This window comes from Lissotriton helveticus, chromosome 2_1 (genome assembly GCF_964261635.1).
Source record: "Lissotriton helveticus chromosome 2_1, aLisHel1.1, whole genome shotgun sequence".
Classification (NCBI taxonomy): Eukaryota; Metazoa; Chordata; class Amphibia; order Caudata; family Salamandridae; genus Lissotriton; species Lissotriton helveticus.
The window spans coordinates 63,240,386-63,257,080 of record NC_136059.1 but is presented as its reverse complement, the minus strand read 5'-3'; the positions used below and the strand labels follow the sequence as shown (position 1 = coordinate 63,257,080).

The 16,695-nt window shown below is 47.0% G+C and overlaps 1 protein-coding gene across 1 annotated transcript in view; it reads left to right on the top strand.

Moving 5' to 3' along the window:
- LOC144817709 (long-chain-fatty-acid--CoA ligase ACSBG2-like) overlaps window positions 1-16,695 on the top strand; it is a 443,613-nt gene that overhangs the window by 183,263 nt on the left and 243,655 nt on the right. Inside the window, exon 6 of the mRNA XM_078674471.1 lies at window positions 6,412-6,492. Within this exon, the coding sequence (XP_078530597.1) occupies window positions 6,412-6,492 (81 nt within the window). The remainder of the gene's footprint in view (window positions 1-6,411; window positions 6,493-16,695) is intronic.

The following is a 16,695-nucleotide window of genomic DNA, read 5'->3' as shown; positions in this document are numbered from 1 at the left end:
GGGATGCACCAAAATACATTGGTGGATATGTAGGAACAAGCACCTTCCCAAAGCAGAGTAACACACACAAAAGGCAGCGACGAGTCAGGGCTTGGCTTGTCCAAAAGACTGAATAAACAAGAAGTTCTTTAGTTTCCTCCTGAAGGGAAGTAGGGTGGCTTACCTGCACAGACTCGTCAGCAGTTTGTTCCAAAGCTGGGGAATCACAACCGAAAAAGCTAGGCCTGCCAAGGAGACTTTGTCAAACCGTGGGCAGGACAAAAGGCTTGCCTCACATGATAGGAGGCATCCTCCTGCCAAGTAACACTTCAACCGGTCCTTGATGTATTCAGGTGCAGTCCTGTGCATGGGTTTGTGTGAAATCCACAGACCCTTACACCTGGCCCTCTGCTTGACTGAGAGCCAATGTAGTTGTTGCAGCAATGGTGTGGCATGTGATCTTCTAGGGAGCTTAAAAATCAGTCTTGCTGCATCATTCATGACCACTTGAACCTTCCCTGACAATTTGTCAGGTAGCCCAATATATAGTGCATTGCCGTAGTCCAGTCGAGACACGATTAGTGCTGACACTATGGTGCGCATAGTAGAGAATGACAGGAGGGGTACAAGTTTCTGAAGTCCCACACTATTCCCTACCACAGAGGTCACCTGGTTATTCAGTGTTAGCTTAGTGTCCAACTTAATGCCTAAGCTCTTCACAACTAGCATTGGTGTCGGAGTGGTACCTAGCTCTTGTGGCCAAAAGGAATTGGACATGGGGTTGCCCCATGTGGTGATTGCTAATACCTATAATCTTATCAGGATTTAATTTAAGTGAGTTGGTGGTCATCCAATTCATAGTAAATCTGAGAATGTTCCGTACATTACACCTTGCCTCTGAGCAATTGTCAATCCGCAGGATTAGTTGTGTATCGTCAGCGTAATTAAACACTTGACAATCCAACTGTGCTAATGCTTCCACGAGTGGCTGAAGATAGATGTTAAATAGCAGGGGGGACAGCAAAGAACCCTGCATGACACCACAAGGCAGAGCGACTTTCCTGGACACACATTCCCCCAATGGGACCTTTTGTGTCCGATCCTTCAAGAAAGAGGCAGTCCATTGATACACTGTGCCAGTGATTCCCAGCCCCTGGATACGGGTCAGTAGCTGAGCATGCTTCACCATGTCAAACGCAGCTGTGAAATCCAGTAGGATCAGCGATGACGATTTCTTATTATCGACTGTGAGCCTCGGCTGATCCAGCAACAAGAGCATCACTAGCTCTGTACTGTGGTGGGCCCTGAAGCCCACTGTCGCACATGGAGCAGCTGATGTTCCTCTAAAAAAGACAAGAGTGTTCTAAGCACATGTTGCTCTACTACCTTGGCCAAGAAGGGAAGTCTGGATATTGGTTGATTGTTCTTCAAGTTGTTGGCATCTGCCTTTGCCTTCTTCAGCAGCGGAATCCCCATGGCTGCCTTAAAGTTAATTGTTACCTTACCAATTACCAGGGACAGGTTTAACAAGGAAAGCAGCTCTGACTCCAACACAGGAAGAATCATTTTGGATACCTTGGGGTCGATTCCGATCCGGTAAAATAATCCGGCGTACGAATCCTATCCGGAGCCGTTTCCGTACGACTCGTACAGACGCCGTACGACCGGACGATTCCGATCCCGATCGGCCGACCCGTACGCGATTCGTACGGTACACATCGATTCGTACGGAAAAGCGCACGATCACCTACACACCGTACGGCGCGTACCCCCATGATCGCAGGGGTACGCGGCGTACCCCAGTGGTCATGCGGGGTACGTGCCGTACACCCAGCGTACATGGGGTACGTGCCGTACACCCACTGTACATGGGGTACGGTGCGTACCCCATGTACGCTGGGTGTACGGCACGTACCCCGCATGACCAGAGGGGTACGCCGCGTACCCCTGCGATCATGGGGGGTACGTGCCGTACCCGGGGGGGGCGTTCCGTACCTGTTTCGGCGCGAACTCTGCGTTTACGACTGTTTTCGGCTCCCGTAGGAAAAGGGTCGTACGGCGCGTACCCGACACGAATCGTACTTGCTGGGTCGTAAAAACGTGCCGCGATGTCGCGTACAGCGGGTTCCGAGTGAGATTCGTATGGAGATTTGAGTCGTACGGAGTCCTGTACGACTCGTACGGAGTTCGGCACCTAGTACGGATCGTACTTCATCGTACGTACGGGACGTCTACGGATACGATTCGTACGGGGAAAAAACTCTCCGTACGACCATTCGGAGCGCATTTTACCGGATCGGAATCGACCCCCTTGTGTGGGTAGGGGTCGTCTGGTGACCATGATTTCACTTTAGCCATAATATGTGCTAGGGAGTCTGAATCTAATGTTGGAAAAACTGAGAGCTTTCCACCCTGAAAGTCTGGTGGTTCCTCCACCTAAAAGGGGTCATGGGCTCATGTGGGTGTTGCCTATTTCTGTTAGGATATCCTTAACTTTTGCTAGGAAGAAATCTTCTATCTTATTGCAATCAGCCAAATTGGCAGCTGCCTTCGGTTCATGCATTTGGCTCAGCTCTCTCAACACATTATAGGTCTCCTTCTGAGTGTCCTTGGCCTCCTTGATCTTCCACTCATAAAACGCTGATTTCTTTGCAATGATGGCTACTTTGTAAAGGGCTAGCATTGCTTTATTTTCCTCCAGGGCCTCCAGATCGTATGACTTCCGCCATTGCCTTTCACACTGGTGCAAAGAATTGTTTCTTTCCTCTTAGTTCCACCGTATACCATATGGAACTCCTAACTCTATTTTTTACCCTTTCCCTCCGTGCAGGGGCCACTTTACCAATGGCTTTCCTCAGCTGGCTTGTCAGTCTCTCACATTCCAGATCCGGGTCTATTATCTGTCTCCCTGGGTACGTTATCTCATAAAGTGCCTCCCTAAGACTGGCTTCCTCTATTTTATTTCAATTCCGTACCTTCCTCCATACTAGAGGTAGGTACTTTAGCCGACTGGGCAGAGGGATAATGAAATTGATCAGATGATGATCTGACCAACTACATCGTCTATACTCTATTATTTGTGCAGCGGATAGATTAGTCCAGGTAAGTTCTAGAGTATGGCCCTTCTCATGAGTAGGGATCTCCACAATTTGTTTCAGCCCTAGCATGGTCATCGCTTCTCTAAACCTGCTGGTCAAGGACTCTCTAGATGCCTGGTCCCAGTTGTAGTTAAAGTCCCCCACCACTAGGATCTGTTGGTATCTGGAGCACAAATCGCTGACCACTTCGTTAAGCAAACTATTAAATGAAGGGGTAGACCTGGGAGGCGGTATACTACAAAGGCTATCAGGCAGGAGGATTTTAGCCCTATTTTTATCCCCAGGACTTCTGTTCCATTCAAGCTTTCTGCTACTATCCTTTCTGTGGTCATTGCCATGCCCCCCCTGTCCTCTGCACGTGAAGCTATCATAATCTAGGAGGAGGGTGGCCACTATATCGGGACCTGAGGCTTCCTCCAGCCAGGTTTCCGTTCTACAAGGATATCTGGCCCTTACTCCTGAAGAAGCATAGAAATTTCCAAATTGTGCTTCTGGAGGGACCGGGTGTTCAACACTACAGCCCTCAATCCAGAGGAATCATCGAGCCCGCACCCTTCGATTCCAGAGCCTGAGTGCATCTTGTCACTGGCTCCCGATTACAAAATGAAGGATGAGATCAGGTGTCTGGTGGTTTGATGGATATGAAGGTGATTGTTGAGGTATGGGGAGCCAGTGGAGCTCTCCGAGATGTGGTGTGATGTGGGTGTGCTGTGGGAGGTTGAGGATGAGACTTGCTGTTGAATTCTGGATGGTCTGGAATTGGTGGAGAAGATGATTGGAGATCCCAGCGTAAAGTGCATTGCTGTAGTCTGCTTGTGATGAGGGCTTACGTGATGGAGCATCTGGCATTCCTGGGTAGTCTCTTGAAGATCTTGTGTAGCATGCAGAGTATATGGAAGCAAGAGGGGCTGACTTTGTTGACAAGTGCTGTCAAGTTTAGCTTGTCGTCAAGAATGATTTCCAGGTTTCCTGTGTGGTTGGTTAGTAAGTGTGTGGGTCTGAGCTCTGATACCTACCTAGTGGACTCCCAGAGAGATCACTTGTTCTTGAAGATCAACATTTCTTTCTTGTTGGAGAAGAGTGTGAGGCTGTTGGCTATCATTCAGTCAACTTTGCTGATCATGCAGTTGGGGAATTTGGTTTTAGTGGTGGTGGACTTGTTGGTCAGAGTGTCATGGGCGTAGGACATGATGGGGATTCCATGTAATCTTAAATTATTGGCGAGCTTGTTATATAGTTGTTAAACAGGGTGGGGATCAGCAATGTAACCTGGGGGACTCTGCAGATCAGAATCTTGGGTTTCAATATGCAGGAAGGTAGTCTGACTCTCTGTGTTCTCTGATGAAGGAGCGATTCCAGGTGAGAGTTGTTCCTTGGGTGCCTTTGTCGTGCAGTATTGTGACAAAGGTACGGAGAGAGACTGCATCAGAGGTATCAGAGAGATCAAGTAGGATGAGGGCTAGGGTTTCTCCACAGTCTACAATTGTGTGGATGTCATCAGTGACTGTGATGAGTGCTGTTTCTGTGCTGTGGTTGCTATGTAAACCTGATTGGATGTGGTCATGTAGGTTGTGGAGTTCGAGGTGGTTGGTGGGTTGTTTGTTGATGGCTTTTAGATATTTACTGAATGCCCCTGTCATCACCAACAGGGGAATATTAGAATTTCCATGAGTTGTCAGGCACTGGGGAATGTCAGAGATAACATACTGAGCAGGAAAACAATGATGCCAGTACAGGATTTTAAAGGTGGAGTCACCTCATCATAGTCTCATAATACTCTAATGGGATGAGCCACATATACTATATACTATCTACTTTTGCTATAAGTCAGTGGAGTGTTAACACTGTCAAGGTGGGATCAAACAACAGAATTGAACATGGTTCTAAAGTCTCATCCTTTTGTAGTGCAAGGGCATCTGTGGCTAGGGAGCTTTTTTATGTGTAACAAGAGTATGGAAGCTACACTTAGGGATGAGGTAAAATTGTACTGCTGTATCTTTTCCCAACATTAGGCCCTCAAAATCCTCGGAATTGTTGCTGAAATGCAGATAAATGGCAAGATATGGAAATGCTGGAAATAAACAGGGCTCCTAGAGGTATTGTTCATATATGTTCCTGTAGCACAATCAAATATAAAGCCAGGTGAAAGCAGCACTTTGCTTTAGTTTGATTCTCTCCTCCTTAACCACTCCCACCAGATCAAATTATGACCATTATTATAAAGCACATCAAATGTCAACTGTCACCATTAGTGAAGTTTGGTTCTTTTTAATTCTCAAAGATACATTTAGTGAATATCCTGCAAATATTGCAGCCTGTGACCTGTATGTTACAAATAGATCTCAAGAATTAATATTAGGGTTGTTGTATTGCAAGACGTCAAGGGGCTGATTTATAAACATTTTGTGTTGTGGCTGTGCCACTTTTTTGGCACAGCCTTTAGGTAAAATGTTAGTAGAGATTTACAAAGCCACACAAGGGCTGATTTGCGGTACCCAGCGTGGCTTTATAAAGAAAAGTGGCGCCCGGCAGAGCATACTTTGCCTTGCTTTACCTTACGTCTGTGGAGGTCCATGGCTAAAGCATGGGCATTACAAGCATCCACCCATGGATCTTGACGCAACCCAGATCTACTAAGGTAAATAAACCTGGGGTCACGTAAAAGTGGTTAAACCTCACAAACCCAGGTATAACAAGGAGAAATATCTTAATTTCTCCTTGTCACTTCCTTTTTCTATGTGTGATGCCTTCCGCGTCACACAGAGAAAAAGGAAAATGCCTTTAGGGATTGTATTTGTGCAGGAAGGTAAACCTTCTCTTGGAGAAAGGCTCAAGGGTGCCTCCACTGGCAAAAGGCGGCACAAAGTGCAGGAGCACAAGGATGGAGCGGAATTACACCATATCTGCTCTGTACATTTCATACAATTTAGTGAAGAAACTTTGCTTACTGCCCTGCATTGTGAGAAATCTTAGTAAATCTGTCATCAAGTGCCCAAACTGTGGGACATGAACTTGAGAGAGCAAGAGGAATGTGTGACAGCATAGTTGTGGTATACTATCCATGCTGTGTACTCCCACCACACTTCCTTCACTTGAAGTCCAAATTTCAGAAAAGGAGTAAGACAGATTGGACTCTCTATGTAAATATGTATTCACATGAGGAAATGAGGGACAGTGAGAAGATAATCAATGCATCAAAATTCATATAATGAAAAATACACAAGACAAGCATTAAATTGTTCATTTTTATAGAAGGGATTGTACATTTCCTAATACCTTTGTTTAAGGAAGGAATACATTTAATTTTGTCATCTTCCTTATGATTTTTCTTTAGATCCAGGACCGGCTGCCTCATCTCAAGGCCATCGTACAATATTGTGGTGAGCTTCAGATAAAGAGACCTAACCTGTACACGGTAAGCAACATCACATATATATATAATCCTTGGCATTGCATACTTCATTCTCCTTGGCTGGAGCTTCTGTAGGTTGTTTGCAGTATTTAAGAGATCGTTAATGAGATGGAAGGGAGTGGGAGTTGGGGTTGCCTTTGAGGTGTCATTGAGGAAATAAAAACACAACAGTCCTCTTAGAATATTCTATTATTTTCAGTGACTTTAGGATGCATGCACATATCCTCCTCCATGTACCTCTCTTAAAGTGCAAGTCATAGCTGTAGTTTCATCTGGGGGAGCTGTAGGCATCTTTATAATTTCTCCAGCTTTTTATTGTCCCTTATATTTCTTCCTTTTTTGGCACACCTGTCCCTTAATCTATCTACACTACTCTAAATCTGTATGCAGCTAACCAATTACTTAACATGTATCTTCATTCCAAAAGTCCTCACATTCATTATTGCTTCATCTTCTGGCTGAGGTCAAAAACTCACCTGAAAAGTCTTGTTTCTAGAAAAGTCTACTATATATTTATTGGCCAATAATTTTAGTTTGTCATCTGCTTGCACCACACGGGTCAAATATATAAGCTCATTCTCCTGATACTGATCCATATAACTGAAGTCAAGACTTCCTATAATGTGCTCATCTAACTCTTTTCTCAATCTGGAAATATCTAATGGTCTCAAACTTGACTGGACCACCGGTTCATCCTCAAGCACCTTGGTCTCACTACTTTCAGGGAGTCCTCAAACAATCGAGGTATCACTCCAAAATCCAAGAATCCCATAGCACCTTGATCAATGGGGTGGGAAATGCTAGCATCCCACCTTGTTTTAAAGGCCTTGCAAATTGGTTAGAGCTTCAAATTGGCACTTGTGATTTCTGTGTCTCGTGTATAATAACAGTGGCAGGCATTCCAGCAGCATACTCAAATCTGTAGGTACCAAAGCCACGGCTTCTGGGGCAGTCAAAGCAAGAACAGTCAGTATCTGGGTCGTTACAACAGGGGTAGTCACTCCAAGGCCTGGTATAACTGGGACAGTTAAATAGGAAGTCACAACAATATGTTTGGGAGCTGGAACAGTGCTAACTGGGGTTGTAGGGCAGATCCCCGTGTCTATTACATGTTGGTCATCGGGAGCAGTAGCACCATTGCCTTTACCAGCAGTACCTCCATCTCCAACTGGCTGGACTATGTTATAAGGTAGTGCTCAGGAGGGCAGCAATTTCTTCAGGAATTGGTCACTAGAGTCACTGCCAGTATCAGGCTTATCCTGGGCCTCCTCCTCTTTTTCTCCCTGAGCTCTCTTCTTCTTAGATTTTTCATTTATCAAGGATAGATATGATGAGCCTGATATAACATCAACTGCTAAATATTAAGCATATGCATTCACAAAATAATATCATAAACAGTGCAAAAAACACACAATATTAACAGAGCACCTCAGGCTTGATATAGACAGATTGTGACTCACAAACCTATTTATACCCATTCATCAACCACCGCGACCACTTTCAAAACCAGCAAAATACTGCCATTCTTCCAAATGGGTCATGATTTTTAGGGGCATGAACTGGACTTAAGCATCCTCTAGATCATTTCCATTGTATTTTACCTTCCTGCACTTCAGTGACAAGCCATCCTCTAACACCACTTGGTGGAGCGGGCTTTCTGGAATGTCAACCTCTTCAAACAGAATTCCCCATCAGTCGTATGTTCTTTTGATTATCGACGTGAAGTGTAAGAAAGAAGCTAACATCAGCAATACATTGCAAATTCAGCAAAACAAATGTGGGTCCACAAAAGCAACACAGAGGATGGTATCCAAACCTTAAGGGTTTTGATAAATATGTGGTTCAGATTAAAAGTTAATTTGAAGAACATATGTTTGGAGAGCATACCTGTTAAAATGAGTATGCAGTCTGCATTTATATATTACTTGCAGCCCGTCCCGACGTTGTCCGGGTATGAATTGCTGCCGGCCGATTGTCGCGCCCATTGGTCACACCCCTTGCTGATTGCCGCGCCCATTGGCCATGCCCCCAGAACACCAAATATTGCCCAATAAAAATGACCATTACAAATGCCTAAATCCTAATATTTGAGCACCCTCCATAATCTGCAGGAGAGTTGTTTCTATCTGAGGAGGTCGCCAGTCCAGAGAGCGTTTGAAGGACCCAGGAAACCACCTGTTTTCTAGCAGTATTATATTGTTTTGTAGTATTTAATTTTGATAGCATTTCTTATCTCTGACAGGCCTGTAAAGCGCTCCGATTCACAGTGCACTGCTGATGCACTTAAGAGTGCGCGGTCAATAGTGTGTGAACTCGAGTTTCCCTACTTTATTTTTCCTTGCAATATTATATAGCTCGAACTCGACAACATGGCTTGAGCACAATCAATTTACATTACACTATAACACATTCATTTGTGGTAGGCACGGGGAGACAAAGCGATTTGCCTGGAATCACAGGATGTTGAGCTGATGCCGAGATTTGAACCGAGCTCCCCAGCTCTAAAGTTTGCAATTCTAGAACTTCTGGCGGGAGGTGTGTCTAAAAGTGTATGTCGGTGCTGGCCATCAATGAGAGAGACCTGTGCATTTTTGAAATGGGTGGTGAAAAAATATGAGTATGTTGCTGGAGATGTGGGCCGCCGTGCCAACAATGTACTTACCGGGGGAGTGATAGGCCCTCTCTTGCTATTTCTGTGGAGGTGGGCCTTGTGTCCGGATGTGCGTGGCGCGAGGCCTGTGTGCAACAGAAGTGGAAAATCTCCAGTGTGCGCTTCAGGCGTCACCGGACAATAAGGCGAGATTCGATTTCCTGCACAATGGCCCCTGTTTGCGCTCCTTCTGGCCCTTGGGAATAGCGCCATGCCTGACCTACATACAGTAAAGTAGGTGCACATCACTGGCAGCCCGGGGCAAGCACACCCGGAGCTAGAATATACAGAACCTGGGAAGAAAAAACAACCAAATATTGGGCACAACGCTCGCTTTTTTTGTTTTCGTAATTCCGGGGCCCGCACACGCCCACGCCCCCAGCACACGCCCACAGCACACAATATTAGACATGGCATGAAGGGCGGAACGTACCACATGCCCCCAGCATTTGTCACGCCCCCCAGCACACGCCCACCGCACAACGCAGACACGCCCACTCGGGACTACTTTGCTGGCACGGTTCTTTTACCTTTTAAATGTATATGGTGGGCGTCTGCATAGACTATGTCCTTCTGCGGCAACTGCCCTTTCCAACGCTGTATTAGGTGTTGTGATTGGTGCTGTGGTTACTGAGATTACCCGCCTCAAAGGTATGGGCTCTCTCTTTATTATATTAGTATATATAAGAAAAAAATATCATCACACACAGCAAGCAAAATATCACCCAAGCTAGTGCCATAAAGGAAACTTTCCCCATTCTAAATACAGTATCAGCTGTGGCAAGGGGAAATCCTATGAGGAAGATGTCAGCATCGGATGAACCAAGTTTGAGGTTCAAGAGGAAAGTATGAGTGCTCAAGCATGTAGCTCAACACTCTGGCCATGGGAAATCAGCCAAATCAAAAAGAAGTCTTCTCTCAGTGAAAATAGGACAGGGTCTGCTCAACTGTCCTAAGGATTACACAATTAAAGCTGAAAGGCGATTAAAGAAGGCTTCCTCATATTAGTTTCGACTAATCGAAAAAATCTGAACCTAGAGCCTAACTTACCAACATTTTGTGTCATGGTTGAGCCTCTTTTGTGGCCCATCAATGATGGAAAATATTAGTAGATATTTACAAAGCTACACAAGGGGTGACTTCTGCCACCTTCTGTGCCTTTGTAAAAAAATGTAATGAAATGCAGCAACTTGCCCTGTATTGCGTTCTTTTTTATTCTGGGTGGAATTCCATAGGTGGAACATGGCTGTTCCTCTGCGTCCACCCATGGATTTTACAAAGGATTTTACACCTGAGATATGGGAAATCACTACGCTTCCCAGAGGAAGGTGTAATGAGGAGAAAAATCTTTTTGTCTCCTTGTTATTTCCTTTTTCTATGTATTCTTCAATCTGCAGCACATTTAGGGCCATATTCTCAAGGAGCTATCACCGAGTTATCGGCACCTTTACGCAGCCAAATGTGTGATAAACTTACCACCCCATTCACAAGCTGGTGTAAACAGCCCATATCACCAGTTTTCCGGCGATAGCAGAAATAAAAATCTTCGCCAAGGACGACCCCGGCAAATATCGCTAATGAGATGCAGAGTAGGGTTTCCCGAGCAAAAAGCTGCAACAACACCACACCACAACATTCTCAATGACAGACAGAGAGGCAATAAGATCCCTAAACATTTAATAAGGCACATTAGTACCAGGAAACTAACACCTGCTCTGACCCTGGTGCAAAGTCGGAATACAACCTGCACCACAAAAGAGAGCCCAGCCCAGAGCCACATCTGAAGAACAGATGCCATGTAGCCACAGAACATACATCCCAGAGCCCCAAGAGGGCAACAACACCCACCACCATCACCCCCAGGATCCCATATCCCCCTGGCCCCCAGGGCCCAACTCCAGGCACCCCCACCCACCCCCGGACAAAGATATGTCACATCAACCACAAAGATCATATACCAAATAACTTGCATGATGTCGCACAATCACATCTGGTGACATGCATGTGTCATCACAAAAACGAGCATCACACATTCACCTTCCAAGCAACAAATGATAATTTAATAAAATAAACACAGAACAGAAATGAAGACACATGGTGGCTCCCCTCGAGACAGACCATAGGTCACAGCCTGCAAGACAAAAATCATGATGAGAAGGTGTGTCCCGCACACATCAAAGGACAGAGAGAGAGAGAGCGAAGGAGAGAGAGAGTGAAGGAGAGAGAGTGAGAGACAGACAGACAGACAGAAAGGGTGAGGGAGAGAAAGAGAGACAGAAAGGGTGAGCGAGAGACAGACAGACAGACAGGGGGAGAGGGAGATAGAGACAGACAGAGTGGGTGAGCGAGAGAAAGACAGACAGATAGGGTGAGCGAGCGTGAGACAGACGGACAGAGAGGGTGAGCAAGAGAAAGACACACAGAGAGGGTGAAGCGAGTGAAAGACGGACAGAGAGGGTGAGCGAGAGACAGACAGACAGAGAGGGGGAGAGGGAGATAGAGACAGACAGAGTGGGTGAGCGAGAGAAAGACAGACAGATAGGGTGAGCGAGCGTGAGACAGACGGACAGAGAGGGTGAGCAAGAGAAAGACACACAGAGAGGGTGAGCGAGAGACAGTCGGACAGAGAGGATGAGCGAGAGACAGATGGACAGAGAGGGTGAGCTAGAGAAAGACAGACAGAAAGGGTGAGCGAGAGAAAGACGGACAGAGAGGGTGAGCGAGAGACAGACAGAGAGGGGGGGGTAGATAGAAAAAATAAAAGAGGGACAGGGACAGAGAGTGCTGACACTGGGCACACAGGCCACACTGCTTACCTGCTGCCACTGGTGTGTCTCCAACCATGTGCCGGTATGAAATTGCAGTTCACCAAGTCCCACATCTGAAACAGAGTCCAGATACCTGAACGGAAAAGGACCTACAATTGCACACAACATCATCGCCTGCCTGCCCGTGCGCACCCAGGCAGCTGTACCCCAGCCCCTCTTCATCGCCCAGCAGTGACTGCCCGCCCCTACGCACCCAGGCATCACTGCTCGCATTCCTCCACCAGCATGTAGAAAAGAGGGCCCACAACGTCCTGCTACAAGCCCCAAGCCCAGGGCCTGTGGACATGTCACCCTCCACATGATGCAGCTCTGCTTCGCGGGCACCCAGGTCTCACATTTGGTGCTGGGTCTTGATTTCTCAATGGAAGAGGACACACCAGTGCTCCCGGCACCATCGCAGGCTGCACACCTACTCAGCCTCATAGGTGCCACTAACTTTGTGATCCAGGAGGCGATGCCACGTGGCATTAGGGCTACACTGCCCAACAGCTCAGGCCTACACTGCGGTCCAGCAGGGCACACAAAACCTGAGCCATCCAGACCGCCAGGATGGGGCATCATCTCAGGCTGCACGCCCGTTCAGCACTTAAGGTGTCCCTACCTCAGTGCACCCAAAGTCACCATCCCATGGCGGTGTGCCTGTGCCGGCCGCAGTGCATCCGGTGCCACCAAGTCTGTGCCCCACTAGTCATGGACCGTCCATGATTGGGTATCGTGGTGCGGACATCATCATGCCACCTCCGGGCCTGCAGAATGTGCTGTTGCAGGCCCTTGGGCCCCCGTGCCTACATGCACACCACACAGATACACCCCAAGAGAGTAAGGAAATGGCATTTTGCACGTGCGCCTTGCCCTTTTTATTGTGAGGGTCACATGTCCTGTGATGTGTGCTGGATGGGTGTGGTGTGGGTATAAACCAGCCGTGAGGGAGTGGCCGTGGCATGCTGACAACTAGACCTGTGATCAGAAGATCACTACAGGGGAGTCCTGGCACATGTGGTCTTGTTGCCCCCCCTGGAGCATGAGTATAGTGGGCTGGCCTGGTGTATGCCAGTCCAGCATTGAATGATAACACCTGGGCTCTGTGCATGGTCCTGTATGGGGCTGGACAAGAAAGTAACAAATGCATGTGTTGCTGTTGTTGCGTCAGCGCAACCCGGATGACAATCGGCAATATGTCACCCTGTGACCCAAGTCTAATGACATGATCCACATGGACATAAGAGGAATTCACTGACCCTACATGCATCCATACTTCCACATTTGAAAAACCACAGACACAACACAACTGTGTGATTCGGAATGTTTTATGCACATCCTGTGGAGTTTTGCATCTGGAGCAGTACAGGGCCATTCAAAGCCCACTTTCAAAGGTTGGGCCATGGAGGACCAGCCAGAGTCCTTCAGGGAATGAGAAGTCCAATCTAGAGGAAGAATTCAGTCCGCATTCCGATGGCTGTCTCATTAGCGAGCAAACAGAATATGGTAGTCCATGTCGAGCTCCAAGGTGAGTGTCGCAGAGTGTATCGGGGGACAGTGGAAGGTGATGATGCAGGGGGCAGCACCAAGCTGAAACTGGCCATATTGTGGAGGTGAATGCCATAGTTTCATCTGTACCAGTAAGGAGGTTTCATCCACATCTTCGTCCTCTGCTGTTGCATGTGCCTCACGTGTGGGTAGTGCTGGCCTTTCCCCAGCACTGTGTGGCAGTGACACCACCGGGGCTGGAGAGGGAATGTCTGCCATACTGTGTGGCACTGACATTTCAGGGTGCACGAATTTGGATGGAGTGGCAGCAGCAGCATGCATCTGCGCCAGGCCTTGTAGCAGCAATGCCATGAGGATGGTTTTGAGATCATTGTGAAACCCAGCTACCTCTCGCTGGTGTGCAGCCGTGGCAGCCGCTCTCTCTGCATTGGCCCACTCCATGATCTCCATGAGCCTCCGCATGAGTCCCAACTCCCGGAAGTGCTCGCTGGAGCCACCCTGACTGGCCAGTCGTTCTTGCCTCACAGTCACGACTCTGGCGATGTCAGCCATTGTTCACTGGAGGGCATGGAGCAGACTGTGGGTGTGCGTTAGGGACTGTGAGTGGTCCCTGATGGAACTTAGACACCCAGGTATGGAATCTAGTTTGTCTTCATGCCGTCAAAGCCCAGCTGCACCTGTGCAAGCAGCTGCTCCTGGCATCCCAACACACGGTATTGGAAGGCCATGTGTTCTTCGTGGGGGTCCTGGGAGGCAGCCGTGGTGGTGGGTGCTGCCTGCTGTGTGGTTTGTGCAGGGGGGGGGTGTCCTTGTTGCAGCTGGGCTGCCCTGCTCCTGGAGATGGGCTGTCAATGAACTCTTGGAGTGCATCATAGTCGAAGCTGTGGTGGTCCTCTTCGTCATCAGAGAAGAGAGGGTCGGGCTGCTCTGCAAGAGGTGTTGATTGTCCCTCTGCAATGTGAAAGGGAGATGCAGTTTAACAATATGTTCACATGTGTGTTGTCACATTGTACATGTTTACATGCAGACTGAATGACTGTGTACATTGTGGCTGTTTGTGAAGACCTGCGTATTTGATGGGGACAGTGTACATTTTGACAACAGACGTGTGTGTTTTTGTACGTGTCCATTGTCGTCTCACATTTCCTTGCAATGGCACTTGTGCTTGGCCAGTGTCTACACCCATTCGCCACCAATTATGTCCTGTGTTCTGTTGTGGGTGTGTTGCAGTTTGTGCCACATTGTTGTCAGTGTTGCTGTGCTCTGCATGTTATGTTTCTGTGCTGCCTTTCGGGGTTGCGGCCCCTGCTGCTCTGTTTTGCTGCTCTTTTCCTGCGATGTGTCTTTGCCTTCTGTGCTTATACAGTGCTGAGATGCATCATACTTGGGTACATTGGTCTCTTGGTAGGTGTTGGTAGTCTGGGTCATGGTATGTCCGAATATGTGCTCTGCTCAATTGTGCATGTGTGCCATTGTGCCCATCTCCCCCATCCCCCTAGTCATTACTCACCCTGTTGCTGTTGTGTCCGGTCATGTTGAGCAGTGTCAGGTCCCCCGACTCCAGTCACCATCTCCAAACTGATGACTGTGCACACCATTTTCTCAATGTGGTCCAGCTCCTGTGGAGTAGGACTCCCACCTCCAGTCTGCATTGCTGCCTTTCGATTGTTGGCGAGTTTCAGCTTGCTTTTGCTCTTGACGTCATTCCAGCGCCTCTTGACCTCTTCCATTTTCCTCTTCAGCACTCCGACTGCATTAAAATTGTCCACGATGGAAAGCCATAGTCAATTTGTTTAGGTCCTCCCGGGGGCTTCTGGGGTTCTGGTTGTCCTCCATCCTTGCTCCTGCAATGTCCATTGTGCTTCTCTGTTGTTTGGCATTTGTTTGTCAGTTTTTTTTTCTACTTTTATGGTGGTTTTTCCCGCCTGGCGCGTGTGACTTGCAGCCCTGTAGCTGTTTTTCACTGATTTTAGTATCGCTATTGGCCTCATCGCAGCTTTTCTTGCATTCGCGTTCGCATTTTTGTGGCATGGCGTTGATTTTAACGCAGTTGACACGGGACTATCGCATGGTCCCGCCGCGTTGAGAATGCTTGCTTAACACGGCATCATTTTCCCACGATAGACTGCAATGTTGGAAGTTGCGTTAAGTAACTTTTGCAATGGTTATCACACGTTCTTGAGAATATCCCCCATAGAAAGTGGAACAGGCCTTTTGAGATTGTTATCACTTTGTGCACAAAAACAATTCTCTTTGTAACGCAGGCAACCTTGCACCGAGGTGTAAAGGTGCCCATGTTGGCACTATACTGCCTCAAATGAGTCAGCAATATGGGAGAGCAGAAATGTGCGATATCTTGGAAAATATGGTCCCTCTCTCTCTTTCACGCAACACAGCAGAAGAAGTTGATTTGCTTCACTGCATTGCATAAAAGGCTATTAAATCTGGATCTTAGTGTTCTCTAGGAGCAGGTAGACTCAGTAGTTTCACAGTTCTCAATCAATGAAGTAACCATCAGGACAACCCTGATGTAGTCTTGCTACTAAGGGAGGGTTTCTCCCACTGTCTCAGTTTCCATATCTGAGGCCAAATTCTCTTTAAAAGTTCAGTTGCCTACTAACTTAATTCAATTATCAATAAACCTATTCCAACTTAACGGGACACATGATAAGAGACGTGCAGAGGATATCATTTTTATATAAAGAGATGGGGCACTAAATGATGCTGGTTCATAGCATTGCCATTTTAGATGTAATATGGGCAACTTTCTTGCATCAAGATAAAATTGGAAAACTGACTAAATGTTGTGAGATGGACTTTGGGTAGATTAGTGAAGAGTCAGTTAAAACACTGCAAACTGAAGACAATGAGGGCTTGCATGAAAGTATTGAGGGATGGTTCAAGAATGAATTGACTTATGGCCTATACTAACATAAGCTGTTAACATGGGCTGCTAGTGATGGTGTTAATTTGAATTTATATGTTACCTCCCTTAAGATTAAACAAAAAGATGTTGCATAATTATGAAGAAGAGGTTTACTACAGTCAGTACTTTATCACTGAATATTCTGGTAGTTATTATTGTTTTGCAGTGATCAACACAGATGTAGCTTTCGGTGGGTTGCTTTAAGCACTGCAGAGCAATCCACCTTTGAAACGTCTCCACATTATTAGAAAGGTGAGATATGTCAATAGTAGAGGAGATAGAGAGGTAAAGATGTATCATAAACATCCTTGAAT